The sequence below is a fragment of the Thunnus albacares genome, chromosome 5 (genome assembly GCF_914725855.1).
Source record: "Thunnus albacares chromosome 5, fThuAlb1.1, whole genome shotgun sequence".
Classification (NCBI taxonomy): domain Eukaryota; kingdom Metazoa; phylum Chordata; class Actinopteri; order Scombriformes; family Scombridae; genus Thunnus; species Thunnus albacares.
Window position 1 is genome coordinate 29,857,123 of NC_058110.1, and position 20,386 is coordinate 29,877,508.

General features: G+C 41.7%; 3 protein-coding genes across 4 annotated transcripts; 1 reads left to right on the forward strand and 2 right to left on the reverse strand.

Moving 5' to 3' along the window:
• Window positions 1-2,726, reverse strand: LOC122982050 (tubulin alpha-1C chain-like). The gene is made up of 4 exons (XM_044351022.1): window positions 2,596-2,726; window positions 1,400-1,622; window positions 1,150-1,298; window positions 1-1,041 (listed from the first exon to the last, which is right to left on the reverse strand). Exons 1-4 carry the CDS (start codon window positions 2,596-2,598, stop codon window positions 67-69), a joined length of 1,350 nt encoding a protein of 449 aa, XP_044206957.1. The 5' UTR covers window positions 2,599-2,726; the 3' UTR covers window positions 1-66.
• A 6,856-nt stretch (window positions 2,727-9,582) lies between these two features.
• On the reverse strand, window positions 9,583-12,529 carry tuba1a (tubulin, alpha 1a). The gene is made up of 4 exons (XM_044351021.1): window positions 12,407-12,529; window positions 11,055-11,277; window positions 10,797-10,945; window positions 9,583-10,686 (listed from the first exon to the last, which is right to left on the reverse strand). Exons 1-4 carry the CDS (start codon window positions 12,407-12,409, stop codon window positions 9,706-9,708), a joined length of 1,356 nt encoding a protein of 451 aa, XP_044206956.1. The 5' UTR covers window positions 12,410-12,529; the 3' UTR covers window positions 9,583-9,705.
• Window positions 12,530-17,002: 4,473 nt separating this feature from the next.
• Window positions 17,003-20,077, forward strand: LOC122982047 (tubulin alpha-1B chain-like). Of its 2 annotated transcripts, XM_044351020.1 has the most exons (4): window positions 17,004-17,135; window positions 18,360-18,582; window positions 18,674-18,822; window positions 18,931-20,077. In XM_044351020.1, the coding sequence occupies exons 1-4, from the start codon at window positions 17,133-17,135 to the stop codon at window positions 19,909-19,911; spliced, it is 1,356 nt and encodes a 451-aa protein (XP_044206955.1). In that variant the 5' UTR covers window positions 17,004-17,132; the 3' UTR covers window positions 19,912-20,077. The 2 variants fall into 2 exon arrangements, with proteins under 2 accessions (XP_044206954.1, XP_044206955.1); XM_044351019.1 differs by having other exon boundaries at window positions 17,003-17,135; window positions 18,674-20,077.
• Window positions 20,078-20,386: the final 309 nt, after the last annotated feature.

Genomic DNA, 20,386 nt, shown 5'->3' on the forward strand with positions numbered 1-20,386 from the left:
GACAGTTGACAAAACTTTATTTTTGACAAAGGCACAGCTTAGACACATTAGGGAATGTATGCCTGTTTAATACTCTTCTCCTTCATCCTCGTCTCCCAAACTATCAGTTCCAACCTCCTCATAATCCTTCTCCAGAGCTGCCATGTCCTCTCTGGCCTCAGAGAACTCTCCCTCCTCCATACCCTCACCCACATACCAGTGAACAAAGGCACGCTTAGCGTACATCAGATCAAACTTGTGGTCAAGCCGAGCCCAGGCCTCTGCGATAGCAGTGGTGTTGCTCAGCATGCACACAGCCCTCTGGACCTTGGCCAGGTCTCCACCAGGAACCACGGTGGGAGGCTGGTAGTTGATGCCAACCTTGAAACCAGTGGGACACCAGTCCACAAACTGGATGGTGCGCTTGGTTTTGATGGCAGCAATGGCAGCGTTCACATCTTTGGGAACCACATCGCCACGGAACAGCAGGCAGCAAGCCATGTACTTGCCGTGGCGAGGGTCGCATTTCACGAGCTGATTGGCTGGCTCGAAGCAGGCGTTGGTGATTTCAGACACCGTTAACTGCTCATGGTAAGCCTTCTCAGCAGAGATGACGGGGGCATAGGTGGCCAGAGGGAAGTGGATACGGGGATATGGCACCAAGTTGGTCTGGAACTCTGTCAGATCAACATTGAGGGCACCATCGAAACGAAGGGAAGCAGTGATGGAGGACACAATCTGACTGATCAACCTGTTCAGGTTGGTGTAGGTAGGACGCTCGATATCGAGGTTCCTACGGCAGATATCGTAGATGGCCTCGTTATCTACCATGAAGGCACAGTCAGAGTGCTCTAGGGTGGTGTGGGTGGTCAGGATGGAGTTGTAGGGCTCCACCACAGCGGTGGACACCTGGGGAGCTGGGTAGATGGAGAACTCCAGCTTGGACTTCTTGCCGTAGTCGACAGACAGACGCTCCATCAGCAGGGAGGTGAAACCAGAGCCGGTGCCACCTCCGAAGCTGTGGAACACCAGGAAGCCCTGAAGGCCAGTGCACTGGTCGGCCTGAGGACAAAGAGGGAGAGATATAATCAAATATGAGATACAATAATATAATCTAGTTTTATTTTTAATCACAATTAGGAATCATTTCTTCCTGATCAAATTACCCACCAGTTTGCGGATCCTGTCCAGCACCAGGTCGATGATCTCTTTGCCGATGGTGTAGTGTCCACGGGCATAGTTGTTGGCAGCATCCTCCTTGCCAGTGATCAGCTGCTCAGGGTGGAAGAGCTGGCGGTAGGTCCCAGTGCGAACCTCATCTATGGAAAATAATAAAATTATAGGAGGGTTTGACTGCCAAAGGAAAAAAAAAAAATTAATGGACCAACTATGGTATTCATAATTTTTAATAAGCATTTACCAATGACAGTGGGCTCCAGGTCAACAAAAACAGCTCTGGGGACGTGCTTTCCGGCTCCAGTCTCACTGAAGAAGGTGTTGAAGGAATCGTCTCCTCCTCCAATGGTTTTGTCACTGGGCATCTGTCCGTCCGGCTGGATCCCATGTTCCAGGCAGTAAAGCTCCCAGCAGGCATTTCCAATCTGGACACCAGCCTGACCAACGTGCACTGAGATACACTCACGCTGTGGAAACAAAAAGATAGATTTATCCATGTGCATTTAATTTGATACAATCAAAAAGTAAGTTTGGTTGACTGAAAATATGTTTTAAACAATTCTTGTGCTATTTTTAACTAATGCAAAGCTGGAGGCAATTCATCACACGTTGAAAACTGCTCAAGAGTTAATGCCAGATCAAGGATGAGGAAAAAAAAGGCTCCTTTGTAAAGAACCAGATACCAGAAAATCATGAGTAAAGTCACATGACGCATGATGCACAATCATTTACACTCAATAGAAAAACCCTTTGGAGACAGAAACATCACATAAAAGGCTGATTATTCAGACACATGATGTGGTTAAAGGAAGAAAGAAGATCTTGTGTTGAGAGCAAACAATCTGAAAAGTTCTGTGGTGAAATATTATACTAAAACCAAACACAGCTGTAGATTTTTTGATACAATAGTAGTAGGGCTTACACAATGTCCACCGTGAAAGATTAGATATAAAAGCCCCCCATAAAGCTTTTAGTGAATAGGTTTTGTTTAAAAAAACCTGTGGTTGCAGTTTTATAAAGACCAGGCCTCTTCATACAGGCCATAAAACAGGAATGTTTCAGGATGAAAGCACAGCGACCTTCGCCAACTGGGTCAATGTGCAGACAGGAAAAGCCAGAAACTGGCAGCCACGACACGACTGAACTTGAATTTGGGCCGTGGCCTGTCTAGTAACACTTAAATGTTCCAAAAAAATCAAGTTTAAAGTTACAGTTAAACGTCCCAACAAGGCTTAAGTTTGATGAGCAGTCCTACACCTAAACTTTTGTTTGGATTAAAAGGTCAAATTGAAGTTTAATAGTTCACGCCAAAGCTGCTTTATTAGCCAGGCTGATAACCGTTAATTCAGGGTGTAACGTGATGTCACCCTTCAAAGATTTAAATTTGATTCAATAAATAAACACAAGATAAGTAAAATTAAACTATCTTTTCATACTCACCATATTTCCTGGAGGAGTGAAGTCTGTTGAGATTCGGGTTAAAAAAGAGGAAGAGACTAAGTTAGCTCTCACAGCAGGGCCTTTATGAGTCCTGTGTAAGAAGTAACTGACCAGTTTTAGCTGGGCGGGGCTATTTATACTTTCCTAGCCGGCGGAAAAGAGCTGCTGATTCTGATTGGTTGGAGAGAATCACGTGGGTCCCTTTCCATTGGTTAAAACAAAAACAGTCATCTTTTTCGACACGCCACGAGCTTTACAGGAGGCGATTTTTTTTTTACCTAGGATGGCGAAGTCATGTCCCGCCCTACTCTGCCTCTGATTGGCTCACCCTGATATTCTTACTCTATCTCTAACCAATCTCATTCCTCATACCTAAACCTAACCAACCCATCCGGATGTGAACAAAGGGAACGAGTACTAGCCAATCAGAAACAGAGTACGGCGGGCAATGATTTCGCCATCCTAGGAAAATCAATTTGAAAGTGGGGCAATCATTCTGGGGGCGTAAACATTGCAACAGGTTTAACTGACAGCAGTGTGCCGGGAAGTTAATACCATTTAAATAGAAATTACATTTCTGTTTTGTTTTGTATTGAATCTATATGCTAATCTCGTAAAAAATAATTAGATATAGCAATATAAGATGTTTCTTGTGTGTTTATTAATATTAGCTTTTTTTCTTCTTTTTGACCAACAAATAGTGGTGGAAGAAGTATTCAGGATGATTACTTCAGTAGAAATACTAATACAACAGTGTAAAAAAAAATACTTAATTACAGGTACAAGTCCTTCATTTGAAACCCTTCTTACAGGTGCAGTAGTGAAGTGCATTTACTCAAGTGCTGTACTTTACACACACACACACACACACACACACACACACACACACACACACACACACACACGTGATTGTTACTTACAACCCATGAAAAATGAGATTATACAATTTTTTAAAAAACTATCTGTATATTGATACAAATACAGTCAAATCGAGTCCTGAGCTTGCAGAAAACGACATTTTAGGTTTTTAAAAATGCAGTTTCTCAATGTGGATAACCAAAACAAGTTCATGCAAGTAGTTTCTGAAGCACGGTGGAGTTGGTGTCTTCTAGTCTTTGAGAATAAGATGTTTATCTGGCACCATGACCCCTCAATTTTTATAGATTAAACCAGTGGTCCCCAGTCTCTCAGGGTTTGGATGACAGGTGTTTTTAAAAATACACCTGCTGTTCCAAATCAGAGTACAATGTGGAATAAAATCATGTTTTCAAATAAGCTTCTAATATTGCAGGACCTGTAGATGAAAATAAGAAAGTTTGACTAGATGAGTGAGAATCATAGTGCCTTTTAAATCCAGGAATATGAAACCAAAAACGTTGTTCAATAAGTATGATTTTTTTAACCATATAAGTTTCAGTACTGCATTCATCAATTAAAAAATCAAGTCACCCTCTTCAGTAGACTTAACAATATCTTGTTTTCTTATCTAATGGCATCAGTGATACCAGGACCCTGAAACTGAAGCAGCTGAATGAAATTTCACCATATTTAATTGTATTATTTACATCTTTGATGTCAAAATATCTTGAAAGAAGCCCATTAAGAGGGAGCTGATATACTTTCATACAGTACTGTGCAAAAGTTTTAGGCACTTTAGATGTTTAGATTATTATCCATTATGCAACACCATCAGGGAGACCCCGAACATACAGCCAGAGCCATAAAGAACTATCTCCAAAAAGAACAAAGAGTCCTGCAACAGATGGTCTGGCCCCCACAGAGCCCTGATCTCATCATCATTGAGTCTCGGATAACGCAAAGAGACAGAAGCAACTGAGACGCCGACATCCACAGAAGACCTGTGGCAACTTATCCAAGATTCAGGAACAACAGACCTGCCAAGCACCTGAAAAACTGAGCGCAGGTGCACTGATGAGACCTGCTGCTGTTTTAAAGGCAAAGCTGCTCACAGCAAATATTGATTTCATTTGGGTTTCTTCTGTTCATTGAACTTTGTATTAAATTAATTGAAAGCATCCTCACTCAACATTTTCACAGCACTGTATACTGTATGTGCCTTAGAAATGAATACTGTTTGAAGGAATTATGACGGCTCTAAATCAGTATATTAGACTAGATGTACCGCCTCTTTTGTGTTAACAAGAATCAGCCTCTCATCTTGTGCACAGACGCTCACAAACCAACAGTATTCAAGTTGTCATCACTACTGCTGTTGGCCATATGAATCCAGCTGTGGTCACAACCACAGTTTTGACCTGGTTTCGACCCTTTTTTTGTCACCCATCACTACCACCAGAGGTCTCCAAAACTCAGAAATGGTTCCGTTTTTCCATTTTGTTTGTAATTCAATGACTTCAGATTAACACAAACTGTGTCACTGGTTGGTTCACGCATCCTAAATTGCAGACCGTTAAGTCGTCCTGCAACACGTCATGGAACACAAACACCATAATGTTTCTTACTAAATGGGGTCTCTATATGCATTTGGGTGAACATTAGAGTGCCTTTGTTGCTACGATAGCTACTTTCATCAGTTTGTCCATATTCATAGCTCACATTTAATCAGTTTACTCAGGAAATCTTAAATTAATTCAGCCGTTATTGCCTCAATATCATGTTTTCTCATATTTAATTAAGATTCACGGATGATAAGCTTCTTCACAGATGTTAGTACAGGATGAAAAACAACACAAGTAGATCTACAATCTTTCCCAGATTTACAGATTTACAGCCCATAAACATTCAAACGACTTTTTAAAAACTACATACTAAGTGAAACAATGAGAACACAATTATAATATTACACATCTATGTACAGATGTAAGATATTAAGCTTGCATAAATGGTTTAGGAATGAGACTTTCAAGTCAATTTACTTATATTTGTAATCAGAATTAGGAATGAAGCCTTGGTACCAAGTTATCCTTTAAATAAACTGCAAAATCACAAAGCATCATTAAATTAGAAGCATTATTATAATTACATTGTTTGTCACCTTTTCACAAACTGTTTATATTCATTGTCCCCGCCATGCATGGAAAGTTTTTACTATTATACAGTCTATTTTTGTTGACAGCATGTCTGACTGGAGGTTCAGGCTATTGTTTATTCTAAAGCAAAAAAAAGGGGGGTGGGGGGGGGGGGGGGGGGGGGGGGTACTGGGATTATTTGAATTGTTTACTGGGATTTTGATATTTATGTCTGCTGATGATTTTATTTGTTTGCTTTGCTTTGCTTATATATTTTATTTTGTTGCTACTTTTATTTTATTTTGTTTTGTTTTTTTCTTTGAACATGTTCGAAATTTTACAGGAACCTGTATATTTTCTGCTGGTCTCTGCTGCAACATAAACACACATCTGTTGGACCCGGGATTACTGTAGAGGAGGATTATGTAGGTCAGACATGTTGCAGTGGGTCTCTTAAAAACACCACATTCACATTCTCCACTGGGAATGGTATTCTCCCATGAATTTTTGTTTACATTAAATAGTAAAAAGACATATTTTAGGTGGCTTAGTTTAATGTAACATATACAGACAGACAGACAGACAGACAGACAGTAGGATGTATAATTTTCACATAATGATCTTTAGAACAAGGATCACAGGATTGATGTAATGTACATTTATATCAAAGCTACAAAATTGACAATAAAACAATTTAAAGCCCTAAATAACATTTAAAATCCTGCTTACCATGATGGCTTGTCAATATTATGCAATGCAATGAGACAAATCTGAGGAGTGTGTTGGTTTTCTTCCGCAGCAGTAACTGTTTCAACCAGAACAACGAAGATACTGGAGGTGAGATAGGACTTTGACTTTGACCCCAAAACATTTTGTCCTTCTTGTACAACTTCTGATCATTTAAGAGGTTTAATTTTCCTTGAAATGGCTCCACAAAACCCTGAAATATTCTGGTGTACAGATGATCAAAAAATAGGAACGGTTATGTGTTTAATTGCTGACTTTGTCTCAAAATCCAGGAAAAGAAGACAAGATGGATTATTTAAACAGAGTTTATTTTTATTTCTTCAGTATTATATAGCAGGGATTCCCAACCTGGGGTTCGGGACCTGTATATTGGGTTGCAAGATGAATGTAGTGGGTTGCAAGATGATTACCCAAGTAGGAAATAAGAGAAAACGAAATTCTGATACACAAAAATTTAATAGTACTTACCTGGTTAAATAATGGTTAAATAAAATGAAAAATATCAAATTTCCTGTGTAGGACATGGACTCTATCTATAATTATACCTAAAGAGGTTTCAAAGCATCATTGCAGGGCTGCAACTAACAATTATTTTCATTATTGATTAATCTGTTGATTAATCCATTTCCCAAAGCCCAAGATGTAACCTTAACTGTCTTGTTTTGTCCAAACCAACAGTCCACAACCCAAAGATATCCAGTTCACTACCATGGAGGACTAAATGAACCAGGAAAATATTCACATGTAAGAAGCTGAAACCAGAAAATTTTTCTACTTTTTCTTGAAAAATGACTCAAAACAATTAAATCAATTATTAACATAGTTGCCAATTAATTTTCTGTCAATCAACAAACAGATTAATTGACTAATCATTGCAGCTCTACATCATTATTGCACTTTTTTACTTTTAGTTTGTTGCTGTTATACCATATTTCTGTGAGGGAAGAAATCACATTGTTGGTTCACCTGAAACTGAAAGTTGAGTTAACTGATGCAACGGTGAAAAACAAAACATTTACCAACCAATGCACGTGGTCCTATGTGCTTTTATTGGTGCTGTTTTCGCTGGTCTTAGCAGGGCGGAGATGGTCTGATGATGGTTAAGGTGGTAAATGAGACCACAGCTGGTCGGCCCATTGACTGAAAACAACTCATAATCCAACCTGCTACACCGGAACCAAAACCAGCTGACCCTCAAGTCCATACTCGCCTATACTGCTGGTTTATGAAAGAGGAGCTAGTCTGAGTCCTATTTACATTTTCATGATATTTTGACCAAATTGCCATCTCTGAAATCCAAGTTTGATTCAATTCAATTCAATTTTATTTATATAGCGCCAAATCACAACAAAAGTCATCTCAGGGCACTTTTCACATGGAGCACATCTAGACCATACTCACACATAATTTAAACAGAGAGAGACCCAACAATTCCCCCATGAGCAAGCACTTGGCAACAGCAGTAAGGAAAAACTCCCCTTTAACAGGAAGAAACCTCAAGCAGAACCCGGCTCAAGGTAGGCGGTCATCTGCCCTGACAGGTTGGGTTGAGAGAGAGAGAAGAGGTTGGGAGTTAGTCATATCAAGTGGATATCTGCCACATTTACAGTCTTTTTAGCATCAAATTCCCTCTTTGTGTTTTCTCAGACAGTGTTTCCTTGTTGAGCTGCAGTAGAGGTATAGTAACAAAAAGAGGAACTTTGTCTCATTTGGACGGCTGACACTTCATATTAGCTTCAGAAAAACACTTAAATACATTTTTGCACAGAAGGAGGACTGTGGATTTTGGCGCTCATCACTTACATTGTAAGAGATCTTCTAACAGTCAGTAGGAGTCACAAGAGGAAACTGCATTATCCCACTTAGAAAACCTGCTTTCAGTCAATCTGCCTTTTCAGTTAAAGAAGCACATGAATGGAAAACCATTCCAGCCCACATCAGGAAACTCACCACTTACAGGTCCTTTTCTAGACAGTTAAGAATGTTGCTTATAAGCCACCATATCTGTCAGCACCAACTCAGATTCCTTCATCATTTCGCAAATGTCACAACTTGTAAGTTGCTAAACTTCCCTGTTGCTTGACTTACCTTAGTGCGACTGTTGTCCTGTTGCTTATATATCTGCCTTTGCTTATGTCTATCTCTGCTTATTGTTTGTTTTTCCTTTGTGGAACCATAGCTTTCCTTGCTTGTACTGCTGCCCATATCTGTGCTCCGCTTTTGCCGTAATTGACATGCCTTACATTATGATTATTGTTTTAAACTTGTTTCTTGATTCCTTGACTCCTGGATAATTCTGGCAAATTTACAGTAATGTTTATTAACATGCACTGTCCCTGAGAAATAAACTGAATAAAAAAAAACATGGGGGATGATTATGGCAAGAATCTGGGGTGACTGTAGCTCAGGAGGTAGAGCTGAGCCACAGCCACCACTAATCAGAAGATTGGCGGTTTGATTCCCTCCACTCCACATGTCAAAGTGTCCTCAGGCAAGATACTGAACCCCAAATTGCTCCTGATGGCTGCAACAGTACCCTGAATGGGTGAATGTGGCTTGTGGTTTTAAAGCACTTTGAGTGATTGGAAGACTAAAAAGGCACTATATAAGTGCAATCTATTCACCATTTTACCATTTATTTCAATGTTCATTTGGGCATTTGACTTATTTTAAGACAGACTTGAAAAATTGTGAACCCGCCCTTTAACATACTTTCAGATTTCTCTAAAGCAATAGTTATTTCTGTCACCAGAGCTGTTTGTCTTTCAAATAATGTTTGAAAATTCTGCATTTACAAAGCAAACTGTGTATTCATGTGCATGTCTGGGCAGATTACAAGTGTTTCCTTTCTGGGGGAAACAAAAGGCACGTGGATGACGGATCAGTGACCAAATCACTCTGGTAATAACCAAACACTCGGGTCTCCCCTTTCTGTAATTGTCAAACTGGTTTGTAATTTTATATGAATTTCAAATTTGCACTAAAGCTGCAGTAAAAATAATGTAATCAAAATAATGTTGTAAGTTAAATTTAGCAGTAGAAAACACAAAATATACATTTTCTCATTAGGTTTTTTAACTACAGCTCATACTGTTTATCTGAGAGTAAGACATTTTACTTGCTTCTCTTATTTAAGAATTAGTTTTTTGTCTCTGTCATGTTCTTCAGCTGTTTCCATTTTATTGGCAACAGCAATCTCATCTCATTCGCAACATCCATTCAAGTTAAATAAATAACACAGACAACTTCACACGTCACAGGAAATTTATTGAGAACAGCCAAAGTGGTAATTAACAAACATTTCTGTTTGGAATGTATTTAAGAGCAAAGGGAATCATCTGTTTCCTGTTTAGCTAGTGCCTTTGTGTCCCTTTTAATATTCCTCTCCTTCCTCCTCTCCCTCACCCTCAATTGAGTCGACTCCGACCTCCTCATAATCCTTCTCAAGAGCTGCCATGTCTTCTCTGGCCTCAGAGAACTCTCCCTCCTCCATACCCTCACCCACATACCAGTGAACAAAGGCACGCTTAGCGTACATCAGATCAAACTTGTGGTCAAGCCGAGCCCAGGCCTCTGCGATAGCAGTGGTGTTGCTCAGCATGCACACAGCCCTCTGGACCTTGGCCAGGTCTCCACCAGGAACCACGGTGGGAGGCTGGTAGTTGATGCCAACCTTGAAACCAGTGGGACACCAGTCCACAAACTGGATGGTGCGCTTGGTTTTGATGGTGGCAATGGCAGCGTTCACATCTTTGGGCACCACATCACCACGGTACAAAAGGCAGCAAGCCATGTACTTGCCGTGGCGAGGGTCGCATTTCACCATCTGATTGGCTGGCTCGAAGCAAGCATTTGTGATCTCAGCCACTGAGAGCTGCTCATGGTAAGCCTTCTCAGCAGAGATGACAGGGGCATATGTGGCCAGAGGGAAGTGGATACGGGGATATGGCACCAAGTTGGTCTGGAACTCTGTCAGATCAACATTGAGGGCACCATCGAAACGAAGGGAAGCAGTGATGGAGGACACAATCTGACCGATAAGCCTGTTTAGGTTAGTGTAAGTGGGACGCTCGATATCGAGGTTCCTACGGCAGATATCGTAGATGGCCTCGTTATCTACCATGAAGGCACAGTCAGAGTGCTCTAGGGTGGTGTGGGTGGTCAGGATGGAGTTGTAGGGCTCCACCACAGCGGTGGACACCTGGGGAGCTGGGTAGATGGAGAACTCCAGCTTGGACTTCTTGCCGTAGTCGACAGACAGACGCTCCATCAGCAGGGAGGTGAAACCAGAGCCGGTGCCACCTCCGAAGCTGTGGAACACCAGGAAGCCCTGAAGGCCAGTGCACTGGTCGGCCTGAGGACAGAGAGGGAGAGACATAATCAAATATGAGATACAATAATATAATCTAGTTTTATTTTTAATCACAATTAGGAATCATTTCTTTTTTATATCAAGTTACCCACCAGTTTGCGGATCCTGTCCAGCACCAGGTCGATGATCTCTTTGCCGATGGTGTAGTGTCCACGGGCATAGTTGTTGGCAGCATCCTCCTTGCCAGTGATCAGCTGCTCAGGGTGGAAGAGCTGGCGGTAGGTCCCAGTGCGAACCTCATCTAAGACAAAACCACACATTGAATCAGTTGTGGTTTGCAAAACTTCAGGTATTTCAATTCAATTTGCTTAAATTAACGTTCAGCCAGATGTGACAGAAATGACACTTACCGATGACAGTGGGCTCCAGGTCGACAAAAACAGCTCTGGGGACGTGTTTTCCGGCTCCAGTCTCACTGAAGAAGGTGTTGAAGGAATCGTCTCCTCCTCCAATGGTTTTGTCACTGGGCATCTGTCCGTCCGGCTGGATCCCATGTTCCAGGCAGTAAAGCTCCCAGCAGGCATTGCCAATCTGGACACCAGCCTGACCAACGTGGATGGAGATACACTCACGCTGTGAGAAGAAAAGAAAACAATAGAGGTTATTCACCTGTATGCATTCATTTGTACTTATAAACTCATTTAGACCTGTCAGAGTAGAGAAGAGAAAATTTAATACCGAAAAAGTGTATTTTAGATTTTTGTTTTGTTTTGCAAATCATCTTTTTATTTATTTAAAGTCACCAACAAGCTTATTATTGAATGGGTGAAGAGGTGGGGTTTAATGTCAACTCTACATTTACAATAATAATAATAATCTTAATTGACTGGCGACAACCAATCAGAGACAATCTGGGGTTGATTGAACTTTTTTCTGACGCACTGCGTTGTGTCTGGAGCTGGGTTGCTATGCGACAAGCCCCTCACTCTAGCAACGGATGACGTTTATTGAAATTGATGTGAAACTGTATCCCTACTGTTATTAGAAAAAAAGAAAACTTGAGTCTAGTCTTAGAAAAGCTGAAATAGCAGCCAGATCTAACAGTAACAGATACGTCTCATCAGCAGCAGCCATCTGCTGACAGCTCGCCAGTGTCCATTACTAGCAATGCATATTTAATGCCTTGCGCCATGCTGACAGCGCACTCCATCCTTCCTCCGTGCGGATAGGGTTTCTCTAGGGGTGTGGGACATTTGCGGACGGGTGCAGCCTCTGCGCATCCTCCTCTGCGGCTGCACATTGAGTTGACGTTACCGGCCGGCGCTGTCACGAGGAGAGTGATGACCGGGGGTGGGGTGGGGTGGGGTGGGGGTTGTTGCTGGACTGAAAAATGCCGCAGACTGGTCTACGTCTGGACTGAAGCCTTCATTATTCATTCTGTCCACACTGCAATCTGTTGAAAACGTCTTTTGTTTCAGCCTGCCCGCCACGTATCCATCCACAGTGCGCCAGGACATCTCCTTACACCAAACCTCTGACTGCTGCCTTTGTTTGCATGCATTTACTTATTCAAGACATATTTCTATTATAAAGTAACGTTTTAGGATAAATCAACCTCTTATTCCCACTTTTTCCCGTTCATATTAACGCCCCCCTCCTTTCATCCTCACACCCACAATCACATCTATAATAAAAAAAAGTGGAAGCAGCCTGTGTATCTCAAATATTTATGAAAGTTAAAAAAAAAAAAAAAACTTCTTACCATTATGTCCTGTTATAGCGCTTGAGGGTTGCAGAAGCTCCTTGATGGGGAGTCTTACAATTCGACAGTTATGGGGTCGATGTAAGAGATAATGGCGCACATGAGGATGGACAGAGCTATATATGCAAGAGCAGCCCCGGCGCCGGGTGGCTGCTGCACCCCTATTGGTCAATTCTCTGTCAGTCTGCAATCCGAGGCTTCCTATTGGATGAAGTGCTCTCTGGCTGCAACAGACCGCCCCTCAGACCCCACCCGACATCCCGACATCCTCCGGGTATTGTGCTGCAAGCATGGCGCCTCTAATTGTGAGGAAAATGCTGCGTAATTTTCAGCATGCTGATACTAAATAGGCCAAGTTTATCAAACATGAGCTCCCACATGAAAAACTAATGAATACAAACAGGGGAATAGTTTGTGTAACATAACAGAATACAATAGAATACAATATGCTTTGTCATAGAGAATAATATTGATTATTTATTTGATCTAAGTTGGCCTTATACATGATGCATGTAATTGATCTCTGTGCTTGTGCAAAATCAATCAGGCAATCTGTTCGCTCATCTCCCTCTAAATATCTTTTATTATCAACGATTTTCCTGCATTTCAACCTCATGCACGCCTTCCACACTGCAGAATTAGAGGCTGCATGTCTTCCGAAAAGGTTGGGATGCTGCATGGTGAAATATTTTATTCTATGCAATGACAGCATCAATAAATATGCTTCATATGTGATATGTTTTACCTAATTTCAGGTGGATTTTGTTACAAAAAGGCCAGTCAAGCTTTACAATTAGTTATATTTTGGTGCATTTGTCCTTTAACCAGAGCTCGCTGTCCTCTCATGTTTTATCATTCAACTTGTCAAGCATTTCTCAAATATTCTTTTAAAAATCACTGTGTTCATAATGCTGTGTACTTTATTGAGTAGTAGTTTTATTTCCAATCTTTATTTTTCATTCTTTATGAATAAAGGAGGTCAAACTGTCCAGTCATAGATGAGGGGCATGTAGGCCACAGAGAGCAACAGACGCCCAACCCCCCAGTCCTACTCCCAAGATTTAACCGTTGCTAGGAAATGAATAACGGAGTTGCCTGGATACAGCCTAGTATCCACATAGACCGCCTTTATCTGGTAGTCACGTGACCCAGCTTAAATAGCAGCATTAATGTGCTGCAGTGCAGCTGCCCCTCTATGTGGGGGGATGTGAGACACCCAGACACCTCTTTTCCAAAAATCTTTTGGCATGATGTGCCTGTGTCTGTAACGAAATGCACTTGCTCACCTACAAGGTTATGTGTCCTCTGCTTTTAAAATAAAAAAATAAATAAATGAATTGTCATGAGGACGATAGGGTGTGGCCACTGCGGCATAAGATGCATGGCATCAGCATGGCTCAGCCCTTTTGTTCACACAATTCATCAAGGCTTCTGTCCATATAAAAGGTCAGTCTTTAAAGAGACAATATGTCTGTCTTAAACATTCAGCTTTCAGTGAGAAAGACAATAAATGTGTTGTTTGGTGGGCCTATAGAGTGGCCCCAGCAAACTAACAGACAGTTAAGCACCTTGGTTGCTAACAACAAAGGAAACCCTGTGGCAACAGTTACCCCGGGGGCAGAAATAATACATCTTTGAATGTGGGGCTTCCTAAAATAAACCACATTTTGAGACACAAAGTCAAGAGCAGCAGTAAGTCACCTGCAGCCACAGCCAGGAGGGAAATCAGATAATTATGCCAAACCGTTAAATCACTATGAGCCATCTACTGTATTTGTAAAGTGAGAGTCATAGTGGACTTTTTCAATATTTATAGATTAAAGAGTGTGACATCTGATGCCTTACAGTTGATATTTTCAGGCCATGATCAGGTGGACCAGCTAATCAGGACACTAGATTGATCTACAATAAAACATTTGATATTTTTAAAACAAAAGGTACACGCCATATTTTAATGCTTTTGAAAGATTGTACTGATCCATTTACACTCATTTCATTTATTTGATGCTGACTTAAATATGCTGACTCACGCATGCTTTCACTTTCTCTTTCCAGACTATTTCTTCAGTGACTCTCAGTGATTCAAAGATTATTTGTTACATGTCACATATAATATGTGGTGAAATTTGTAGGTTTTGCTAAGAATAGTGTGAAAATTAAGGATTAGAAAAAAAAAATAAGATCAGTATATCATTGTATGTATGTGTATGTATGTTTGTATCCATGTTCATCTATTTTAACTTGTGTGTGGGTGTATGCACGCTTTTACACAAGAGTTACCACCATTTTTTAATATTATATATCATAAAAATATAAATTGAAAATCATCATAGTGGTACTTGAGAGCAAAAAGCCCAAACTCATTAGCTAGAATTATTTGTCATTATATCTGCATGTCATCTAGTAGAGTCCATAAGGATATAAATCATGAATTACCATTTGTATTAATGGCTTATATGTTTCAGAAAGCAAAACACATATTACAGTATGACAGTCTTCTAATCATGTGGACCTCCAGGCCAGTATTCCTGCCAGGCTCGGCCCCACCCTCGAAATCTCAAACCAAAATATGTCAAGACCTGCTGAAGCTAAAGCTCAAAACCCTTCAGTGTCTGGTGTATTCATACAAGAGAAAAAAGATACCCAACTTTGATATTTTGTCTGATGACCCAGTTCAACTACATCACCTGCATTAAAACATTCAAAAGTGACAGATGGAAAATATGTCACTTTGCAGGGTATCATATTCTCTCTCGAGGATGCAGTAAAGCCATTTTCATGGCATGAAGGACCACTCCCATCTCTCTAGCATTCCCATCCTCCCTCTCTCCTCTTGGTGTGCAGCTGCTCAGACCCTCCCAGTCTCGCAGCTGCTGGGGAGGAGAAGGAGGAGGAGGAGGAGGAGGAGGAGGAGGAGGAGGGGGAGGGGGAGGAGGGGGAGGAGTGTAGAATGTTCTCTGATGAAGTCTCGGCTGGGAGCCACGGCCGCTTCCTGTTCTTCTCTTTCATCCCCTGCAGTTCATACTGAGTACAGCAACCGCAAAAAGCCGGTTGTAAATCATGCATCCTCACTTCCCTGCTGAATAAATGATGATTTCTCCCACAGTACGGCGGATGTTCTGATGGAAAAGAAAACAACATGTTTGGTTCATACTGCAATGAGGAAGTTTTGCAGGCCAACAGTAGACTCAGGAGGCACTGATTATGTCAGAAACACCATGCAAGCCTCTTTTCAAATGACTCAGCTAGAAGGGAAGGCTTTCCAAACATATTTTATTATATCTGCAGAGGAACTGCGCAGAAGGACCTTGGTCAATGCGGCTATCGAGTGCCTTAGAGCAACCGTCATGCCACATTGACGACACATCACTCTTAAAAAAAGACCATTCAGGCATTTTCAGTTCCTCAAACAAGACGGACAAACAGAGGAGGAGGCACACCCCAACCTCAGCCCAGCTGAACAGCAGAGGCACACAGACATGCAGCCACGTGATCGGCCCACTGAATGACATCATTGCAGAGAATCTAGGACAAAGAGGGAGGAGAGCTGGAGAGCTGGCATGCCAGGCAGATACCATGGCAGGCCCCAGCAACATGGATGATATCAGCTCGAGTGGGATGGAAGCATCTTGTGCAGCAGAAGCATTCAGCCATTTTGCATTATTTATACTGCGTCAGGTGCATCGAGCGCTCGTCACAGATTTCTGATGCAGAATTTGCTTATATACACTAGAAATGTGCAGGTTTCTATTGATTCTATTGCAGTCTGTCACACTAAAATAAAAGATGTATTCAATCTTTGTCTGCTCATTCCTCTGCATGCATAATAAATTAGCTTTGTCTGAACTTGTCCTTTATTCAGCGAGAATAACCTCAAATTTCTGCCCACAAAATATAAATATGGAAAATTACATACAATATCTATCTTAATTTGCATCAAAGGATCAAAGCTGAAGCAAATTCTCATCATATTCATCATATAATAATCAAACATCACCTTCATCCACCTTCATTTGAAATAATAATAAGATGAAATGATGAGTCAATTAGTGGATTATATTAATTAATCTGCATGTTTCCAGCTAGTCTAGTATGTAGATTTGCTGCTTTTCTCTGTTTTATATCATTGTAAACTGAATATCTCTGGGTTTTAGACTGTTGGTTGGACAAATAGAGAGATATATATCTTAATCATATGAAAAATATAATTAGCTTTATGGCAGCTTGCTGTCTTCTGTCTTCTGTATGTTATATGTATATTTCCTTTAACCCTCACTTCATCGGTTTCAGAACATCTCGCCAAAGGACTGCAGTTGAAAATTTGCCAGCTGGCTAAGACTCACAGAAATCTTATCGTCCTTATAAATAGATAAAAATGACAATCACAGCCTTCCAGTAACCTTCAGCATGATATTCATCCTGCTGTGATGCGTTTGACAGGTTTTACAGTACATCATTTTGCTCAGAAAAAAAAAAAATTGAATGCAATATACAGAATAAGCTGGCCTTAACCAGCTCACCAAATGGTGGTAGTAAAACCTCTTTTTTTTCTTGCACAGTGCACAGGAGCCCTGCATGTATAAATCTGGTAGCGCCGCCCTCCCATTCAGCAGTTGTTGCATCGACCCCGCCGGGTACACCACGCGACGCAAACACACCTTTTTAAAACGCTTCTTTCTTCACATTTTCTCGTTCTTTTCTTCTTCTTTGACCCTCAAACGAAAACATGGTAAGTTATTCTATCTCATCTATTTATCTGAGACACTTAATGCGAGGTTTTTAGGAGGTAGATATTGAGGTAAAAGCAGCAGCAGCCGGCGTCTCTGCTGTTAACACGACGTCGTTTTCCATCTCTATCTAATCCTCTTTAATTTAGTAAACCTGCGCATTTGGATGCTTTATGCAGCTGTTATTTAGTTCCCACGTTTCTTGTTGATTTATATTTAACACAATTTGGCTGTTGACACACAGATTGGTCTGCAGCAGTGGCGCGATGTGATAAGTCATTGTGTAGAGATGGGAACAATGCACTGGCTGGCTGCGTTCAGGCTCCAATAACAGACAGTGAGGAGGCGAAATAAATCTGTTTTTATCAATAAAACAGTAGCATTTTTTTATCTGGATTTTTTTTTAAAATGTCAAATTTAGTGAGAGAATACGTAAAAATACGACATCTTATAAATGCCCTACCCTGTCTTAATGCAGGGAGGGGCAGGTTGGGTGGGGATGGATGAAAACATTAGATTGCAGCAATCATATTTAATTAATAGCAAACAGAAGCGAATATTTTATTAATCTTATCTATGATTTAAAAATGGATGCGACACAGTGTTTCTGCCTTTAATCATGGCCTGAAATATATAATAAATGCGTCTCCTAATTGATTTCATCCTCACTGATAATTTATTTTAATTTGTGTGCAGATTTGTGGAATATAAAATGACACAGGGTTGATTATGCAGGATGAGCAATACGCTGTGATTGTGCATCCTCAAGGCTTCAGGAGCAAGTGGAATATTCCAGGCTGGTGATGTGCACGCGCCTGTGCACATGCAAATGAATTTGCATTCGTGCTTATGCTCGCAAAAGAGAGGGGAGAGAGTGTGGGATAAAAGACAGAGGACAAACCAAAAAAAAAAAAAAAAAAAAAGATTGGAGGAAAGACGAGAGGAACGTCCTTCCTCTGAGAGGAGGGCTGCTGTCAGGCATTTCTGTCCCCTGCGGATTGTGGTGCAGGGAGGTGCCTCCTGCTGCATTGCCTGCCAGCATCAGATAGGGGGAGCAATTAAATGTTTCTAATTTCAAAGATGCATTTATGTTGCAGTTTACCACCTGCTAATTATTGTAGATGTGTTAAAGAAGTCAGCAGTGACAGGATGGAAATGAAATTAAAAAATTAATGTATACGGGTAAATAACCTCTCCTTGTTTTTGTTTTTTTTTTCTTTCCACAGCGTGAGTGTATCTCTATCCACGTTGGTCAGGCTGGTGTCCAGATTGGCAATGCCTGCTGGGAGCTTTACTGCCTGGAACATGGGATCCAGCCGGACGGACAGATGCCCAGTGACAAGACTCTTGGAGGAGGAGACGATTCCTTCAACACCTTCTTCAGTGAGACAGGAGCCGGAAAGCACGTCCCCAGAGCTGTTTTTGTCGATCTGGAGCCCACTGTCATCGGTAAATGCTCAGAAATACAGATACCATGGTTACATCTTGATTTAATTTTGTCAAACCCTCCAGTCATTTCTGATTGCACCTGTCTCCTTAGATGAGGTTCGCACTGGGACCTACCGCCAGCTCTTCCACCCTGAGCAGCTGATCACTGGCAAGGAGGATGCTGCCAACAACTATGCCCGTGGACACTACACCATCGGCAAAGAGATCATCGACCTGGTGCTGGACAGGATCCGCAAACTGGTGGGTAACTTGATCAGGAAGAAATTATTCCTAATTGTGATTAAAAATAAAACTAGATTATATTATTGTATCTCATATTTGATTATGTCTCTCCCTCTTTGTCCTCAGGCCGACCAGTGCACTGGCCTTCAGGGCTTCCTGGTGTTCCACAGCTTCGGAGGTGGCACCGGCTCTGGTTTCACCTCCCTGCTGATGGAGCGTCTGTCTGTCGACTACGGCAAGAAGTCCAAGCTGGAGTTCTCCATCTACCCAGCTCCCCAGGTGTCCACCGCTGTGGTGGAGCCCTACAACTCCATCCTGACCACCCACACCACCCTAGAGCACTCTGACTGTGCCTTCATGGTAGATAACGAGGCCATCTACGATATCTGCCGTAGGAACCTCGATATCGAGCGTCCTACCTACACCAACCTGAACAGGTTGATCAGTCAGATTGTGTCCTCCATCACTGCTTCCCTTCGTTTCGATGGTGCCCTCAATGTTGATCTGACAGAGTTCCAGACCAACTTGGTGCCATATCCCCGTATCCACTTCCCTCTGGCCACATATGCCCCTGTCATCTCCGCCGAGAAGGCTTACCATGAGCAGCTCTCAGTGGCTGAGATCACAAATGCTTGCTTCGAGCCAGCCAATCAGATGGTGAAATGCGACCCTCGCCACGGCAAGTACATGGCTTGCTGCCTGCTGTTCCGTGGTGATGTGGTGCCCAAAGATGTGAACGCTGCCATTGCCACCATCAAAACCAAGCGCACCATCCAGTTTGTGGACTGGTGTCCCACTGGTTTCAAGGTTGGCATCAACTACCAGCCTCCCACCGTGGTTCCTGGTGGAGACCTGGCCAAGGTCCAGAGGGCTGTGTGCATGCTGAGCAACACCACTGCTATCGCAGAGGCCTGGGCTCGGCTTGACCACAAGTTCGATCTGATGTACGCTAAGCGTGCCTTTGTTCACTGGTATGTGGGTGAGGGTATGGAGGAGGGAGAGTTCTCTGAGGCCAGAGAGGACATGGCAGCTCTGGAGAAGGATTATGAGGAGGTCGGAGTCGACTCTATTGAGGGTGAAGGAGAGGAGGAAGGAGAGGAATATTAAAAGGGATATAAAGGCACTAGTTAAACAGGAAACAGATGATTGCAATGTGTTCTTGAATACATTCCAAACAGATATGTTTGTCCATTACCAGTTTGGCTGTTCAGAATTGAAGTCCTGAAAATGTCAAGTTTGGCTTTGTCCTCAATAAAATTCCTGTGACATGTGACATGACATGGTTTTTTTGTTTTTATTAATGCTTCCTAAATATAAATATACCAGTGGTACTGTATATCAGTCATGAGTGATCAGTCATAAATGTTAAATTCTGAATTTCTAACTATGCTATAACATGTAATAAAGTTGCAGTTTTATACCAGCAAACACTTAAATCATCGATCCTCAATAGGTTTTTTAGCACCTATACAAGATGTATATCTTACTATAAACATTAAAAACAATGAATCTCAGCAGGTTGTGTTTAAGAAGCTGAGATAAATTGAAGCTCTGGGTCCACAACACTATTCCAGTGCTATTT

Excerpts from the sequence above, each read along its gene's own strand:
- LOC122982047 (XM_044351019.1), top strand. Across the intron at positions 18,583-18,673 it reads TCTGGAGCCCACTGTCATCG|ATGAGGTTCGCACTGGGACC; the intron begins GTAAATGCTCAG and ends CTGTCTCCTTAG.
- tuba1a (XM_044351021.1), bottom strand. Across the intron at positions 10,946-11,054 it reads CCTGGAGCCCACTGTCATCG|ATGAGGTTCGCACTGGGACC; the intron begins GTAAGTGTCATT and ends GTTTTGTCTTAG. Across the intron at positions 10,687-10,796 it reads TGGACAGGATCCGCAAACTG|GCCGACCAGTGCACTGGCCT; the intron begins GTGGGTAACTTG and ends CTCTGTCCTCAG.
- LOC122982050 (XM_044351022.1), bottom strand. Across the intron at positions 1,299-1,399 it reads CCTGGAGCCCACTGTCATTG|ATGAGGTTCGCACTGGGACC; the intron begins GTAAATGCTTAT and ends TATTTTCCATAG. Across the intron at positions 1,042-1,149 it reads TGGACAGGATCCGCAAACTG|GCCGACCAGTGCACTGGCCT; the intron begins GTGGGTAATTTG and ends CTTTGTCCTCAG.